The sequence below is a fragment of the Buteo buteo genome, chromosome 8, assembly GCF_964188355.1.
Source record: "Buteo buteo chromosome 8, bButBut1.hap1.1, whole genome shotgun sequence".
In the NCBI taxonomy this organism is placed as follows: domain Eukaryota; kingdom Metazoa; phylum Chordata; class Aves; order Accipitriformes; family Accipitridae; genus Buteo; species Buteo buteo.
In genome coordinates, this window is record NC_134178.1 from 31,222,512 (window position 1) to 31,238,670 (window position 16,159).

Genomic DNA, 16,159 nt, shown 5'->3' on the forward strand with positions numbered 1-16,159 from the left:
GATCCCAGGTCCTAGTTCAGCTTGGTTATGGACAACGTTGTGGTTCCAGGCCAGCAGCTCAGTGCCTCCTTGCAGAGACAGTCAGGACCATTCCTGACCCATATCTTCTGCAGGCTTCTGACGCTGTCAGAGATGCTCGCAATTTCTGGTGGCCGGGCCAACAGGTGCCCAGTGTTTTGCTCTCCTGGTCTGGTGAGCGGAGGTAAGGTTTACCCTGGGCAAGCAAGGAGGCTTTGATGCCCACGGGCTGCCGATGGAGCACCACCACCGCACTGCCCATAGCCTGGCTCCAATGCTGGGGGGACACGTCATGGGACTGGCAGCCTCTCTCCTTGGCAAGATGGCGGAAGCACTGCCCCTTTCCTTAGCCACCTCCTGCTTTGCTCCTGCCACAGCCACCCCTCAGACTTTGCCCCCACAGGCAACGGGGAATGGAGGCACTTTGCACCAACCTAGCGGGAGCTGCGGGCGGGCTGCCGGGTACCTCCATTTTGCTGGCAAGCAAGGATGAGAGTGCCGAGAGCAGCCCCAGTTATTTGGAGGTGACCTCCTGGGGGGGTCGGGCATGCAGGGACCACGGCCCCGCAGCCCTCCGCGCCTCGAGTACTCACCCAGAGCAGTGATGGACACCGGGGTGCCCGCGTGCCGCTCCCCAACCATCTGCCACTCCCCATCCAGCGTCCGCGTCCACTCGGCCACCCGGCACTCATAGTGGCCCTCGTCTGCCTTGACGCTGTTGAAGATCTCCAGCGTGAAGGAGCCAGGCTGGACCTGCTCCACCTGGATGCCCCCGTAGCTGCTGCGCTCGGCGTACGAGGGGCCCGGCTGCAGGGTGCCCTCCCGATCCAGACGCACAATTTCGCTGCGCCGGTTCAGCTTGTCAACCAGCTGCCAGGCGACGGAGAAGCGGCTTTGGGGCCCGAAGCCTGAGCGCACATTGCAGCCAAAGCGCAGGCTCTCCCCCTCCAAGACATTGCTGGCGTTGTTGATAATCTCCAAGGAGATGCTGGTCTCTACGGAGAGAAACGCATACACACAGGGGAGATCATACACACTCGCCACTTCTCAGTCTGCAAGAAGGACGCTGCCGGCCAGAGAAGCTTTCTACCAGGTGCAGGAAACTGCCCACGCGTTTGGGTCCAGGCACGTCTTAACCTCATGCGTGACCACATCCAAAACCAGCTTGTGGGCAGCGAGCTGCTCCTGGTGACTTGCACACTCAAAGCAGGTGTAGGCCAAAGCTAGGAAAAATCTTTCTGCCTATGGCTCATGAGACATTGCTGCGTCTTCTGGTCGTAGGTCCGGGATGGGATCTCAGCAAAGCTTGAGGGAATTTGTGTTGCTACAACATGCACTGCATGCAACCAGCTTGGCCAAAAAAAGCTTCCAGCTCCCTGGGCTTTTCGATTCAATGTCATCCTGATCACCATCTTGCCACATCCATTCCTACAACACCTTTTGGGAGAAGCTCTCCCAAACTCCCATCGCTAGCAACACTAGAGGTAGCTATCAATGTTTGGTAACATCAAAAAACCCTGCTATTCTGAGCTTCCCAGAGATGTAAGGCTTTACAGCTGGTTTTTCAGAGATACTGAGTGCTGGTTACTCCTGCTGTCTTCCGTCAGAGTTATGGACACTTAGCACCCTTGAAAAATCATCACATTTGCGATTTATCAAATGGCAAGAATGAAATCTGTCTGAAAGGGGGCTGTGCCTGTAAGTACTACATTTTAGACATTTGTCCAGTGCAAGATTTCTAGCTAGAGTAACTTTCAAAGCCAAACAAATGAGACCAAATATTGGTAGGAGAGAAAAGAAATAGAATTTCTTTTGGAGAAATGAGGAGGGGGAAAAAAAACTAGAGGAAAGGGCTGCATTTACCTACAGACCTAAGAGATAGGAGACAAACATTGCACAAAATCCTCTTACAGCTACCCTCGGCTTGATCAAAGCCCACTGCCAGTGTAGCCTGGGCAACACGTGCATGGTTCATCATGCCACAGCTACCTGAGTTTCAGAGAGCAAAACAAGGAATGAGTCAGTGGACCCTTTCCTCTCACCATGTTATTTCTCTATTTCTCACATTTTGATCTATTTCTGACAAACATAAAAGGCATTCAGGCAAGCCTCCAGCAAGGTTGTTTTCACCAGGGTTGGCAGACACACAGTGGCCAGAACAGAGCTCTATGCTGAAGAGCAACCCAGGGCTTGAGGAGCACATGGACCCTGGTTTCTTCCAGTACAGCTGTCTTGCAAAGGCAGCTGAACAACAGCCACTGAACGGCCTGCAGGAACCTAGCAGCTCTTAGGATAAACCAAGGCCAAGCCGGTCTCCCCATTACGCCTGCTGAGTACTTTAGAGCACCCAACTCCCTGCAGAGCAAGGTGAGGAGAGAGGCGTAAGGAGCAAGTCACAGGCTGTCACATGCACCTTCAGCTCAAGGACAAAACTGCCAGCTTGGTGTTATTACCAAGGCAGGGGCATGTTTCCCCACCTACGAACCTGACGCATATCCCTCCTTCTCCATCATTCCCTTCACATCAGAAAAAAAGTCTCGCCAGTTGCCTCCACAGCATGCAAACTCTTATCCTCCCTCTTCCCCACCGCTGAAGTGTGGGCACATCATGGCCTCACCAGCTAGCTACTCAGTAGAGCAATGGTCCCAGCAGGGGACGGACAAGTCTCTACTTACTGAGCGGCAGGACAGTGATGGGGATGTTCTTCGGCCGCTTGCTCTCCTTGTCAATGAAGTCCCCTGTCACAGTCTTCTCCCGTTCAGTCACCCGGCAGTTGTACTTGCCACTGTCCTCAAGGCGGAGGCGGTAGATCTTCAGCACAAAAACATTGTCGCTTTCTTTGGCTACCTTGAGCTGGCCCAGGGCCTCACGCTGGGCAAACTCATTGTTGAGCACTGGCACGGCATTGGGTCCCAGGCTGGCAATGAGGGAGCTGTTGAAGGCCCAGGAAATGGAGAAGTAGCGGTCAGGGATGTTCTGGGCCTCCAGGGTGCACCGAAACTCCACCGGCTCACCCACAATGTACGTCCGCTTCTCTGTCTCCAGCCGGACACTGAACTCCTTATCTGGGGAGAGAGAGACCAACTTGCATCAGCATGGCAAAGCCCATCAGGAAAGCCGGCACACCTCGTGCGAGGTGTTTACAACTTGCTACTCCCTGCACAGCCAACATCTCTCGGACACATGCATCCACAGGAGAAAGGGTTAGGGGCTTGCTTTTGCTGTGAGAGCCCAGATCGGCCGTGCTGCAGGAAGGACAACTTGCTGCCCAGCATGCAAGAGCTGCAAGGCTTCCCCAGTCATAACCCTTTCCTCCAGCCTTTACTCCTGGGAGCAGCTCTGCTGTGACACCAGCATCCAGTGGCGCTGCAGGATGTGACCTGGAGCCTAGTCCTACTAACACCCTGCTCAGCCAGGGTCAAGAGGCAGGACCTTTGGGTATATCGGAGAGAAGAAAGAGCTCTGCTGGGTCTTTAGATCCCTAGCAGGAACCTGTGCTGTGGGCTGGGAGGAAGACTTTGACTTGCAAATGCACCTTGTGCAACACAGAAGTGGTTGCTGAAAGTTTTATTTTTATTTTCTGCTGTGTCACTCTTAACCTCCTCACTTACCAAAATTCTCATTGCCTGTGCTAGCACCAAGTGCTTAAGGTGTATGTTTTAGCTCCTGTGTCAGCCCCAGATCACTGACCACATCAGGAGATGGGGCCTGCCACCCAACCCCCCTTGCTGCTCTGGTGTCCCCTGGTTGCTCTTTGCTGACATTTGCTCTGCCTGCAGGCAGCACTTGGGCTCTCCTTTGCCCTGCTTCACCACGCCAGCAGCCTCCCAAGTGGGGCACATGGCAAAACAGGGAGCCCAGCCCCAGCCACCTAACAAGGCACTGCCCCATTTTCTGCCTCCTCCCACCCCCCAGCCGAGCGAGAAAAGGCAGAGGAGACACTGACCAGTGGCTTGCACGTTGACGATGGCACCCTGGGAACGCTTGCGGGTCATGGCGTACCAAGACTTGTCCGGGTCCTGGATCCACTCCGCCGCCTCGCAGTAAAACTCGCCCTGATCCGATGGGTGGAGGTTGTAGATAGTGAGCTTTGAGGTGGTCTCCCCAACTTTGTCCAAGCGAACATCCCCCGTGGCTTGCCGCTGGGCGTAGGCACTGCCAGCCCGCAGGACGAAGTCACGGCTGAGGGAGATGACCTCCACGGGTGCCTCGCTGCCTCGCTGCCGGTACCAGGCGATGGAGACATGGCTGTGCTGGGTTGTGCTCTTAGACACCTCACACTTCAGCTCCAGGGAGTCGCGCTCCACTTTGTTCAGTGTCTGCGGGACTGCTGTCACTCGCAGCGAGTCAGGGATCACTGCAGCAAAGGGGAACAGGGAAACACAGCCCAAGAGTTAGCAACACCAAAATGCTGAGTCTAAAGCCCAGACGCGTTAAAGGAGAGCTAGGGGGAAGGTTTCTTTTTATAGTCGTAATTAAACATTAAGTATTAGCAAAGCCCTGTTAGCTCACATCTAGCCTCCAAAAAGAGGAGAATAGTCCCCAAAGCCCTTGGTTGAGAAAGACTGCGACCTGCAGCACATACTCCAGTGCTGTGCTTAAATGCCTGCTCAATGGTCCCAGCGACTGCACAGGGTTTTCCACCACGCCGCAGAGCAGCACAGCTTAATACATCCAATTCCCAAGAAGGCATTTCTTCACGGGCCGCATCCCCTTCATCATGTGCCACCCAGCACGCTTCGTCACCCCCCTCCTGCCCACATCCTTCAGCCACTCATTAGCCCTGCACCGTGGTCTTCACCCCTCAGTCCCTGTTGGGGCCAAGCTAAATATATTTAGTTTCTTTAATCTTCCCTCATAAAAAAGTCAGGAGATCCAATTCTCCTCTCCTTTGTTTACGTCCTTTCACATTTTAATGGCCTCCTCAGGCCAAACAAAGGGGTTTCTGCATTCGGAGGGAAGTGGCTCCTCTGAGGGCAGCAATGCAATTGCAACATGCCCAGTGCCTGTTCCCAGGACACAGCCACATCAAGGCACTTGGTAATGAAACTGCTAGCTACTTTTCCAGCTGATTAACCAGACGAGAGGAAGTACAGCTGCTAAAATCAGGACAAAAAAAAATTTGCAGCCCCCCTCAACCTTGCTTGATTTTAGCAAGCTGCTTAATTTTAGCAAGAGGCTCTACCGCCAGAACATAGACTTTCTTAAAAAGAAGCCTTTCTAGACTTCATTGTCTCAAGAAACATCATGTGGAAAGAAGAATGCAAACCTTCTCCCCAGCTCTGCAGACAAGGCAGCGCCAGTGAGCCTGTTAATGCCCAATGGTTTCACCGCGTACCGGTGGAATATAATTAACATATTTCAGTTCAGTTTCATTGACAGCACTGGAAGGTTTGACGAAATTAGCTGAGCTGCCAAAAGCTGCATCTGTTTCATTCAGGCATGGCTACAGAATACAATATGCTGCAGGAAAGACAATCGCTGGCATTATTGCCAGCAGAAAAGTCAAAGCAGAAGAAAGGAAAGAAAAAAAAGCCACGAGATGGAGTAAATGAGAGGGAAATCTTCCTGCGTCCAGCCTGGATGGGGCCATTCACTTTTACCATGCGTTCACTACCCAGGGAATTTACTGCCCCTGACAGGGAAAGTACCTGGTAAGGCCATTTACATTGGAGGCCATTGCCCCCGTTGCCCACAGCCACATCTCCTCCTCCCTCCCTTCTCCTCATCTTCCTCACCAGGCTCCCATCCCCTGCCCACCGGAATAGCCTCTGGCCGACCACGGCCAAGAGGGTGTCTCCCTTCACCTTTCCCCCTCCCCTCCAACTCCCAAACCAGTGGTGAAAGCGGCAACCAACCTTGCCAGTTCACACTGCCTGCACGACGAGATTTAAATTTCTCATTTCAAACCTTTCTGAATAATTTCCAGAGCCACGCAGCTCCTTTCTCTTTGCCCTCCAGCCACGGGATCTTATAACTTTTCTTACGTTATTTAAATAAATTAAACTTGATCATCTTGCTGGAGTTACTTTACTGCTGAGCTGCTTCAAAGGCAGAGCTCCCTGCTACACCAGCCTCCACATGACAGCTTATGGGGTGAAAGCTGTCCATGAAGAAAGTGTGCCCATCCTCCTTCCCCCAATTTGAGAGACGTGGGTACCCCACTGGGTGCCCGCGTGCCCTCCCCAGCCCTGTTCAGCAGCACGGCTGCTTGCTGGCTATGGGCAAGGCAGTGCCCTTCTTACCCTGGGAGCCTGCCTGGCTCTGCGGGGCAAGTACAGGGCAAGCATTTGGCTTGCCAGATGTGGAGCTGCCCACTCCCCAGGAGTAAGGCCTGGAAGTCTGTCCAAAGGCTGGGCCTCAAGCAAACATTTGCCACGCTGTTCCACAAGCAGGTGAGAGGCTGGCACAGGCACCATTTCGCCAGCTTGAACCATGACTTTGTATCTCCAGGTCATAACCTGGCTGGAGGATTAGCATCTTTTACACCACATGGGCAAGCTATTGCAAAATGCATTCCTGGGGAAAAATCACGAGGCAGCAGCGTGCTGTTAAAAGCTGTAATTTAACTGTGGTAACACCTGATACGCTGTGCTGCATTACTCCTGCTCTTTTGGTTAAAAAAGCCAGCCAAGATCCTTCTGATTAGAGGAATTGGTAAGACCTTTTGGGTTGCATGCAGCCTTGAGGGTATTGTCTTAAATCAGCCTGGCATAGGCACACATTCGTTTGGTGTCACCTTCCTAACCAGGAAGACTAGAGACCTGCTTGCTAAATGAAAGCCCAGTTTCTGAACAATCAGATTTTGGGAGGGACAGGCAAGAGCCCTGAGCTGGCCAGACCAGTGGGAAGCCTCCGTGCTTTGCACCACTACTCTTGTGCTTGGCCAAAGAGGCATAAACAACTTTTTTAGTTACACAGCAAGATGCACTTCGGGTACCAGGCTTGGGGAGAGGGGAAGCGGGTAGGAGAAAGGGGAAAACGCCATTCTCAAGAAGCAGCCAAACGTGGCAGCAGGTCACAGCTCATTTCAGAAGCTCAACGAGCATTTCATTCTGAGTGCTGCAGAGCACCGGGGACTCCCGCAGTGGGGCCGTGGGTCTGCTGGGGCTCACGCACCACCCCAAAGCACAGACCCCGCTGGCCTGCATTGACAAGAGGGCTACAGGCACAGCTTAGCCCATCAGGCTGGAGCAGATCAGGCATGAGGTCATGGAGAGAAAAGCAAGCAGGGAATGCTGCAAAGGCACTCTCCAGGGCACGACACCGCACGTGAGGAGGTGCGTTATCGGAAGAGAAGTTCCTCCCAAGCCAGTCACCCTGCTCAGGCTTCAAAGACATCAGTTTGCATATCAGGACATGAGTAACTCTCTGCATGGCATTCACCCAGGAGCCCTGGCTCCGCTGCCAGCCATCACGCTGCTGAGCTGCCCACACTCATCCCATAGCCGCCTGCTGCAGGAAGCACCAGGGTTTCTAGGGGCACTCTGCAAGCTGAGCTTCACTTGAAAGCAAAGCCCAGCTCAGATGAGAGTCATCACTGTGTGTAGGGGAGCAGGGCCACATCTGAATCGGAGCCAAGAGGGAGGCTGCAGGGCACATCCTCTTGCCCGCTCTTTCTCACCCAGCTCCTGCCTGTTTGTCCCCTTTGCAACGTGCCATCCTGGCAACCTGCCTTGCACTTCCTCCAGCATCCAGCCTTGCTTCCTTCTTGTCCCTCAACACAAGTCCTGTCATGACCTCCTGGAGGTGTCAGCAGAGCTCCCCTCTCCCCAGCATCAAGGTTAGATTTGGCAGCGAGTGGCGGGACAGGGAGATGAGCAGCTGAAAAACACTTCCTGGGAGCAAACCTGTTGTGCTGTTGCCACCCCTGAGCCGGTCTGCTGAGCCTAGCCATAGCTGACAGCATTGAGCTTGTAGTTACAGCATTGAAAAAAAGAGCACGAAATACAGCATTTCCTATTAGTCCCCAAGGCACAGGTTCCTGCAGAGGACACTGGATAGGTACTCAGTGGTGGGTGGGCTGCTAAGCGCAGGGTGCTCGCAACCCCCGCCAAGATTTGAAAGCTCCTGAAATATTAAATGTAAATACTGCCACTAGAGGGTGTCAGGGACCCAGCTAGGGAGAGTCCCAGGGCCAAGCTGCCAGGACGAGGAGGAGGAGGGGGGAGCCCGGAGATGCTCCCCTCTTGCCAGGGCAGTGCCCACGGGCATCCTTCCTCAGGAAGCCTGCACGCAGAGCTCCAGCCAAATCCACCTCAAATGCGCACACCTCAATAACACGCAGTCAACGACCACTTGGCGAGCTAATTAAGGCTAACTTTAGGACAAGGAACTGGCTTACAGTGTCCCAGAAAACAAGCGGGGAGCACTGGAGTTCCTGGGTCTGGACTTGGTGCACACCTCAACCTGCTTTCCTCCAAGCCCCAGGACCAGCTCCATTTCCAGCAGCTCCTGGTGCCCTGCTGAACTCTACCCACACGGACAAAGATGACCCAAGGCATCTCCCTTTTCCCCAGGCTGGCTCTGGTTCATCCTTGTGTATCCAAAACCCCAAACACCTCCAAGAAGTAGGCTATCACAGCTTTTATGTGCCAGACACAAGCCAGAGAGCTACCAGCATTTCACCTACTCCCAGGCAAGGCAGCAAACCTGCCTGAGATGCTGTTTCCTTGGTAAGCAATGCAGGCAGAGTGTCAGGCTGGGAGCCAGAGGCTCCCCAGCTTGAGCTGGTAAAACAATGCTGGGAAAATCACTTAGCACCATGGCAGCCTTACACTGCAGGCTCTTCAGGAGTCAAACAACTTACACAGGCTACCCAGCACAGCGGGACCACTTCAGGGCCACTGTAGGACAAGCAAAACACACCAACCTCTTCTTTGCTTGGATTTCCTTATAGCTTTTACCCACTGATACTCTTTAGAGGCAACCTATGGTGCTACCCTGTGTCCCCACCCACCCACTTCGTGCTACCTGGACAGAGCTAAGTTTGCCAAGTGTCAAGTGTGAACTATTTAGGATGAACAAATACATGTACTCCCTACTCCTAGGCAGCTGCTTCTGGCTGAGAAATACCGCTCTGGATTTTGCAGGGAATTAGTGCAAGAGTTATGTTTCCATCTGCCCCGCAACATCTTGTTGCCCTGCAGGGATCCCAGCTCCGCACCACAAACCTCCTTACCCAACCCCTCTGGTTGTGCATGCAAGACAGAAACAAGCTGCTCAAGAGGAACCACAATGCCAGCACCACCAGTCCAGAAATGAGCACTGGCAGGCACCGAATGGCACCATGAACGGCACCGTGGGTGGGAGTGTGAGGCGTAGCGATGCAGCATTTTGCTATTACCCTCTGCAATCTGCCAACCCTCCTGCGGCCACCCGTGCCTCCCCAGGGAAGGAGGGAAGATCTGCCACCAGAGCCACCCCGATGCCACAGAAACAGCTGGAAAGGACCTGTCCTCTCCCGGACACTGCAAGCTCTCAGAGAGCCATGCTCCTTATAACCCCCTCCACAGCGCTATTGATTTCCATTCCTTACATGTGCATGTGTGTGGCAGGAGGAAGGGGGTGGTAATAAGGCAGGAAAAATATCTAGATTAGCAATGTAATCCTCTCAAGCCCTCATGCCTGGCAATTAGCTATACATGCCGATCCATACCTGCTGCAGCACACCAGACACCACTCTTCCTCATCAATCAAAAGCTCGCCTAATGCCTTCAGCACAAAGGGAAACACATGTTGTGTTATGCTACAAAACTGATGAAGACCCTCAAATTTCACCTTTGCAAGTGGACAAAACTGAGCAGATCATGCTGCTCGGGGTGTCCTTTGCTTGCCTTATTTTTAAGTCCCGACTAGAAACTCGCAGGTGGCCTGGGGCAGGCAGAGGAAAGCTTTGCTCCTGTTGCTGCTACTTATAAGTTTCCCCCACTGCCCAAGGTCCTACCTGAGACCAGAATTTGAGGAGGCAAACCTACCACCCCAAGATATACTTTCGCTGTGACTGAGGGTGTGGGGTCTCCGTGCAAAATTTTCCCTCTTCTCTTCCTTGCCTACCAAGATATAGCAACAGGCTCCTGGTATCACGGGGAAAACATAAAGCAAGTGTTAATAATCTGGTTGGTTTGGGGATTACTTTCCTTCAGTAAAGCCCCACCTGCAGTGGGAAACAAGGACAGTTAAAGACAGGTTTACATGAAAGGCAGCTAAAAGACTACTAACTGTTTAAATGAATTAAAAAAGAAGTCATACACTTTCCTGAATTAGTCAGTGAATTTACTTCAAGTTCCTGAAAGGGTGAGCAGAACTTGCACTGTGGTCTAAAGAAAAGCAGTTGGAATATAATTTTCATCCTTGTGCAAATATTTAAGCCTTATTTTAAATGAGAAGTTGAACTATGAAGTCACTTTCAGTTGCTGCACGATTAAGAAATGCACGGCAAAGCACTAAAGTTGCTTGCAATTGTATCACTGCAGCATTCTGTGGCGAGAGGAGAGGAGAAAAGAGGAGAGGAGAAAAGAGGAGAAAAGAGGAGAAAAGAGGAGAAAAGAGGAGAAACGAAAAGAAAGAATCCCAGTTTGCACGCTTGCAGCTTTTTAAAAGTGCAGTTTGTTACTGATTCAGCTGCTGGCAGAAGGCAAGAGGGGAGCTGAAGAGTTAAATAAGACGGCATGACAGTTGTTTCACAGAAGTAGTAATAAATCCTCCGATTACAATAGTATCCTTGTTGGTACATTAACGACTGGCTGGAACGATTATGCCGATAGAAATGCATCTCCCAAAGCAACTGGGTGAGTTCAAGCAGCCAGTGAGAAAGGGCTCAGGAAAAAACAAAAGTAACTAATGCAGAGAAAAGGGAAAAAGAGAATCTGACAGAAGATGCAAAAATTGGAAATTAGGTCAGCTTTCCGACTCCGGGCCTGAACTTCTCCTTGCTCGCTGCAGGCTCCGTTAGTGACGCACCCAGCCTGCCCCACTCACTGTCACCATGCTCCCTCCCAGGCAGCGGCAGAGGATCACGATGCACCTTGCTCGAGGAGCTTCCCAGCCAAACCTGGGCTGCACAGCACTCCCTAGCTGGGTGGTGCAGTTACAAGCCAGCGCACCCACCCCAGGCACATGGGGCTGCAATGCTTTCCCGCAGCTTCCCAAGCCCCACACGAACCCACAGGGGTTGACAGCAGGCGCCCTGTGGCCCCACCAGCAACCCCTTCCTCGTGTGCCCAGGGCAAGCATGCAAGGGGAACAGACGTGCTCAGCCCCAGCTCCAGCTTGTCCTTTACAGACCCAGAGGAGCTACAGCTTTCCCAGCTGCTTGAGAGTGCTTCACCTCCAGGAGATAGGACAACCCCTCTCCCGCTTCCCCCTGGGCTTTACCCTGGGGCTCCAGCCCCGCCAGCACTGTGCTGTTCAGAGCAGTTCTCCAAGCCTCGTCCCGCGAGTAGCGGATGGTCCTCCAAAATTGCTGGTCCCCTTCCCTTGACTGCTTCGGGTGCAGTGTGGCAGATGCCAGGAGCACATTCACATCCGCTGCCCCTGTTTCCTTGTGCCTCATTGTCCCTCTGCCCTCAGCTAAAGCTGCTTCAGGGAGCAGGGGAAGGCATGCTCCCACGAACAAGCTCCTTCTCTTTCCACCCACCCTGTCCCAAAGCATCCCAAGGAGCATCTGGTTATTAGGACAGCTAATTTAGGTGGGAAAATTCAAGTGACCTCATTAAAAGAAAAATAAAGAGGAAGAACCAGAAAGGGGTGGTAAAAGGACAAGGCGGCACCCAGCAGTGAGAGTCATCATTTGTTCATTAAACAAAAATTAGCTGGACCATTGGTGGAGCAAACCCTGATGACAGGCAGCCCAAGGGGGCAGACCACCATGCACCACACCGACCGCTCACCTGTGGAGGCAACAACCTCTAGCAGCAAGCCAAGGTGAGTCAGCTCACAAAGCCCTCCCTCTCTGTCTCCCTCCCTCTTCTACAATCTCACCTTTGTGAGGGTTTAGCTCTCTTGCTGATCCCAAGCACCACCAGCAAGCTACTGCAGCTTAAGGCAAGCCTAAGCCACTGCAAACATGAGGGCAGAGCACATCACCATGCACCGGTTCCACCGAGGGTTAACCTGATGTGTTTTACTTAACAGCACTCCTGAGCTAAGAGCAGGGACACGGAAATTTGCCGTGGCTTAAACCAGCACAGGGCAACCTGCTAAGTCACAGCCTCTTGGAGCCTGCAGGACAGCCAGGGAAACAAACAAACAAAAAAAACCAACCCAGCAAACATGGAGTCAAGAAGCTGATGCTGCCTGAGCTCCTCTGAAGCTGTGCATGCAACGCTATCTTAATGTTTTACCTGTCTGAAATTAAGAAATTACAGAAATGGGAAGCTTAGGAAATCCTCTGTTCTGCAGTTTTTTAAAAGCCTCATTTCATTCAACCTAGCACACTTAGGCAGGCAGGCAATACAAAGAGCTGAACAGGGAGAGTCATGTAGTATCATTTCAAAACAATCAAAATGCATCTCAGGCCATATTCCCCCTGGACTATAATGATGTTTGTGGTGCTTTATAGTCAGGTGAGTCGCCCTTCTCAAAAATCAATTTTCAAGGAGGATTCTCCTCTACTTCAACTATACAAGTAAGACCACGAGCAACACTGGAGATAAGAGTGCAAGAGCTGCTTTCAGAGATTAGTGCCCATGCTTCAAGAGCTCAGCAGAGATCACACAGGAGGTCAAGGTGTGCACATGAGAGCTGTTTTTCCTTCATTTATGCAATAATGAAGGATTTGAGACCTTGCAAGTGCCTTTCTCCATCTGCCTTTGGGGATCTGACCTGTCCCTAGAGCTGCAAAGCCCAGGACCAGAGCTTCCAACGACCCCTTCTGGCCAGTCACTCCTTAAGCTCAGCAGCAATGATTTATTTTTGCCTCCGGGGCAAGATGACACAGATCAACACACACTAGGAGACAATTTTTGCAAGAAGCAGTTTTTAAACTAAGGACTCTAAAGGCTGCCAAACTGAGAATCTGAGTCCGTTCCCTCCAAAACCCACCTTCCTGCTGAACACACAACAACGGAGCATTTCAGCCCTCACACGAAAAGCACCGAAGGAAGCACAGAATTAGGCTTTATTCTCTATTACATCCCAAATTTCTGTTCAGCCCAGGTCTGGGTCTTAAGTTCCCATGGGAAGACAAAGTGAAAATGCTGGCATCCTGATGCACAGACAGGGAAGGAGAGACCAGAGTTGCATCTTCTTCACATGCAGATTACTGAAAGACGTAGGGAGGCTAATAAGTAGATGAGAAGTTTCGAAATCCAAGAACAAAAAAATCCCCCATACAAACTAAAGCAGTGGCAATCTTTTCTTTCTCTATCAGTCCTGTTTAAAGCATAAAAACTATTCATAACATATTATACAAACATACATCTTCACCAGACAACAACTATCTACTGAGCCACGAAGTCCACATGAGCTGGAAGGATTTCTGGGAGCTGGAATGAAGGACGTTGGGTCTTTTGGCTATTTCCAAGCTACCTTCTTCCAACAAGGTTTTGGCAGCTCAGAACTGTTACTCTGAAGCTGGCACTCTTGTGATGAATGAAAGGCATGGTCTGGCTCTTGCAGGATGGAGTCCAAGCTCCCCAACCACAAGGACCACCTGCTCTCCTCCTGCACTAGAGACTGTGGAAAACAGAATTAAGACGAGTAATGCAAATTCAGCCAGTTGACAGACTTCTGCCATCTGATCAAGGTATCATAGATAAAACCAGGTAACATCCACTTCTGCAAATCTATTTTCCTGCTGAGTTTTTCTTCTATCGTACTTCTGCGATTTTGCCTCTTATGCACGTGGCTGTGGTCATCTCTCCTCTTTAAGCTCTTCATGCTCCATGTTTCTTCTAGTTCAGGTGGCGGTGGTCGGGGGACAGAGGATAAGAGGGAAGGTGAACTGCTGTGCTCGCAAGCACGTTTGAGACTGTGCAAAAATGTGTTCTCTTGCTCCAGCGTAGCAATCAGCTAGTCTGGAAAAGCTAGTCTGGCACGCACAACTGGTTGACTTTCTGCATGAGAGTACTTGGCATCTTTATAGTGAAATCTTTTAATAAATGTATTCATTTTTATATTCATCGATCCGGGCATTTCAAAGCACACAGTGCCCTTCCTTTCTCTCCCTTCTCCCATTCCACCTTCTTGCAGACTTCTATGAACCTCTCTCGTTATCACCCCAATGACAGATGGCCACCGTCAAATTGCTCTCCCTGCAAAAGGGCACTGTCTGCAAGGCTTGAGCAGCATCCCCACACACAGCTACACAAGGGGACATCACTTTTCCCTACAAACTGTACTATATTTGAAGGAGTTGAGGAAGATGACAGGGCATGTTGAGGCAGTGTGAAAAGCTGTGAACAATAACCAGTTGATGGAAATAATGACGGCTCTCCGTCATAAAGTTCTGCACTGCCTTGGCAAGGTGTGTGAAGAAACCTTTGTTCACCACCTCTAAGGCAGCAGCTCCTAAACCAGACAGACAGGCCAAAAGGATTCACTTAACAGTTAGTTCCTGCCATAAAAATTGTACTCCAAATGTTTTTGGAATGGCCCTCAGACCCTTCTTATGTGCAGGGGGTGCAACGACTATCCAGGGGAAGTTTTGCTCTTCCCCAGCAGTGAGTGCTCCACGCAACCTCAACGAACTGACAGCAGAGTTAGCCACAGAGAAACCACCAGGTGGTCTTCCACAACACACGCTAAATGCTGAATGGCAACATCATTTCAGAAACAGATGGACGCTTTCTCCAGCTTTACAGCCACTGGTTGCTTGTCCTGCTCACCAAGTGACCCCCATGAGGTGAGCAGCCCCATAGGAAGATGGCTCGCTCCGAGCCAGCAGCGCAGATGCACACCACTGATGGTCACAGTCAGAAAGGAAGGTCTGAGTCTTCCAAAATACGGGTAGGTCTTCTAGGGCACAGTGCTCCAAGTTTTCCAGGATACCTCAAATCTTTTGCAGAAGCCAGTGGGCATTTAAAAATAAGCATTCAGGAAATAAATCTGATATTAAAGTAAGAAGATGCTTTTGGTGCACCTATCATTAACTCAAAGGCACACGCTGTATCAAAGTAGTGCATTAAAAAACCCACTCAAAACAGTAAGGAAAATAATTCACGAAATAAAACGAGTAAATAGGAAGTTTCCATGATGTCTCCAGTGCAGGATCGATATCACTGACTCCAGCAGAATCCAGGATTTTATTTATAGCACTTCCAGCATTCTACTGGTGAAGCCTCTGAGAGAGAGCCAAGCACAGCTGACACACCGCTGTCCCCAGGTCTCCAGATAGCTCCAGTTTTCCCAGTCAGTGCTTGTTTCACCATTGCATCTGAGTGCAAAAGGCTCTGCAAGCTGCCAGCTTCCCAGCTGCTATTCGCTACCCTCTAGGTAAATGGCAAAACGACCAGTATGAAGCATTTCACTTGTGCTGCTGCTTCTCGGGAACACCCTCGGCGGAGGTAGGCTCTGGAGTTTAACTGGCTGAGACACCAAGAGAGGCATGCCCAGGACCAGTAGCAGATACTCTGCTGGTTGCTGTCTGCGCAGCGGATTGAGGAAAGCACAGCACAATGGAAGTATCACCAACTCATATCAGCCTGGAAAGACTCTTGAGTGGAAGAAGGGAGAAGGAAGGTCTTCTCAGCAGTTACAGGAAGAAAGGATCTCTAAATGTCCTGGGCTCCTATGAAAGAAAAATAAGGGAGCAAGACCCAAAGATAATGCTTTCAAGACTGCTTGAAAGACAGGAGTCTTCAGGATGGGTTTCTCAGCACTGCAGTACCTTTGGACAGTATCTTCTTGCAACTCTACCTTTTGTTATCAGTCTCTGGCTAGCAGGCATTCTCAGGTTAACCTCCTCCTACAGATACTTAGGCTTCCAGAGGAGACAAGGAAAGATTTTCCTGTAGTGCTTCAGCCACCTATGTTTCACATTCAGAAGTGCCACCAGCTCTGCCTGATCTGCACCTCAGGCTGAACCTGCTCAGGGCCTGTTTCACCTTCTCTTGCACAAAGATAATGGCTTGTTTCACAAGCACCTCTGAAGTTTGGAAGCCCAAGATCTCTCATGCAGATGAGCTATGGTATGCAAATA

At 51.1% G+C, this 16,159-nt stretch overlaps 1 protein-coding gene across 3 annotated transcripts in view; it reads right to left on the reverse strand.

The window, feature by feature from the left end:
• IGSF3 (immunoglobulin superfamily member 3) overlaps positions 1–16,159 on the reverse strand; it is a 101,439-nt gene that overhangs the window by 33,787 nt on the left and 51,493 nt on the right. For 2 of the 3 annotated variants that reach the window (XM_075033986.1, XM_075033988.1), the window contains 3 exons: positions 3,965–4,375; positions 2,694–3,083; positions 612–1,013 (listed from right to left, as the gene is read on the reverse strand). In XM_075033986.1, coding sequence (XP_074890087.1) covers positions 612–1,013; positions 2,694–3,083; positions 3,965–4,375 — 1,203 coding nt within the window. The remainder of the gene's footprint in view (positions 1–611; positions 1,014–2,693; positions 3,084–3,964; positions 4,376–16,159) is intronic. The other variant, XM_075033987.1, reaches the window with a different exon arrangement.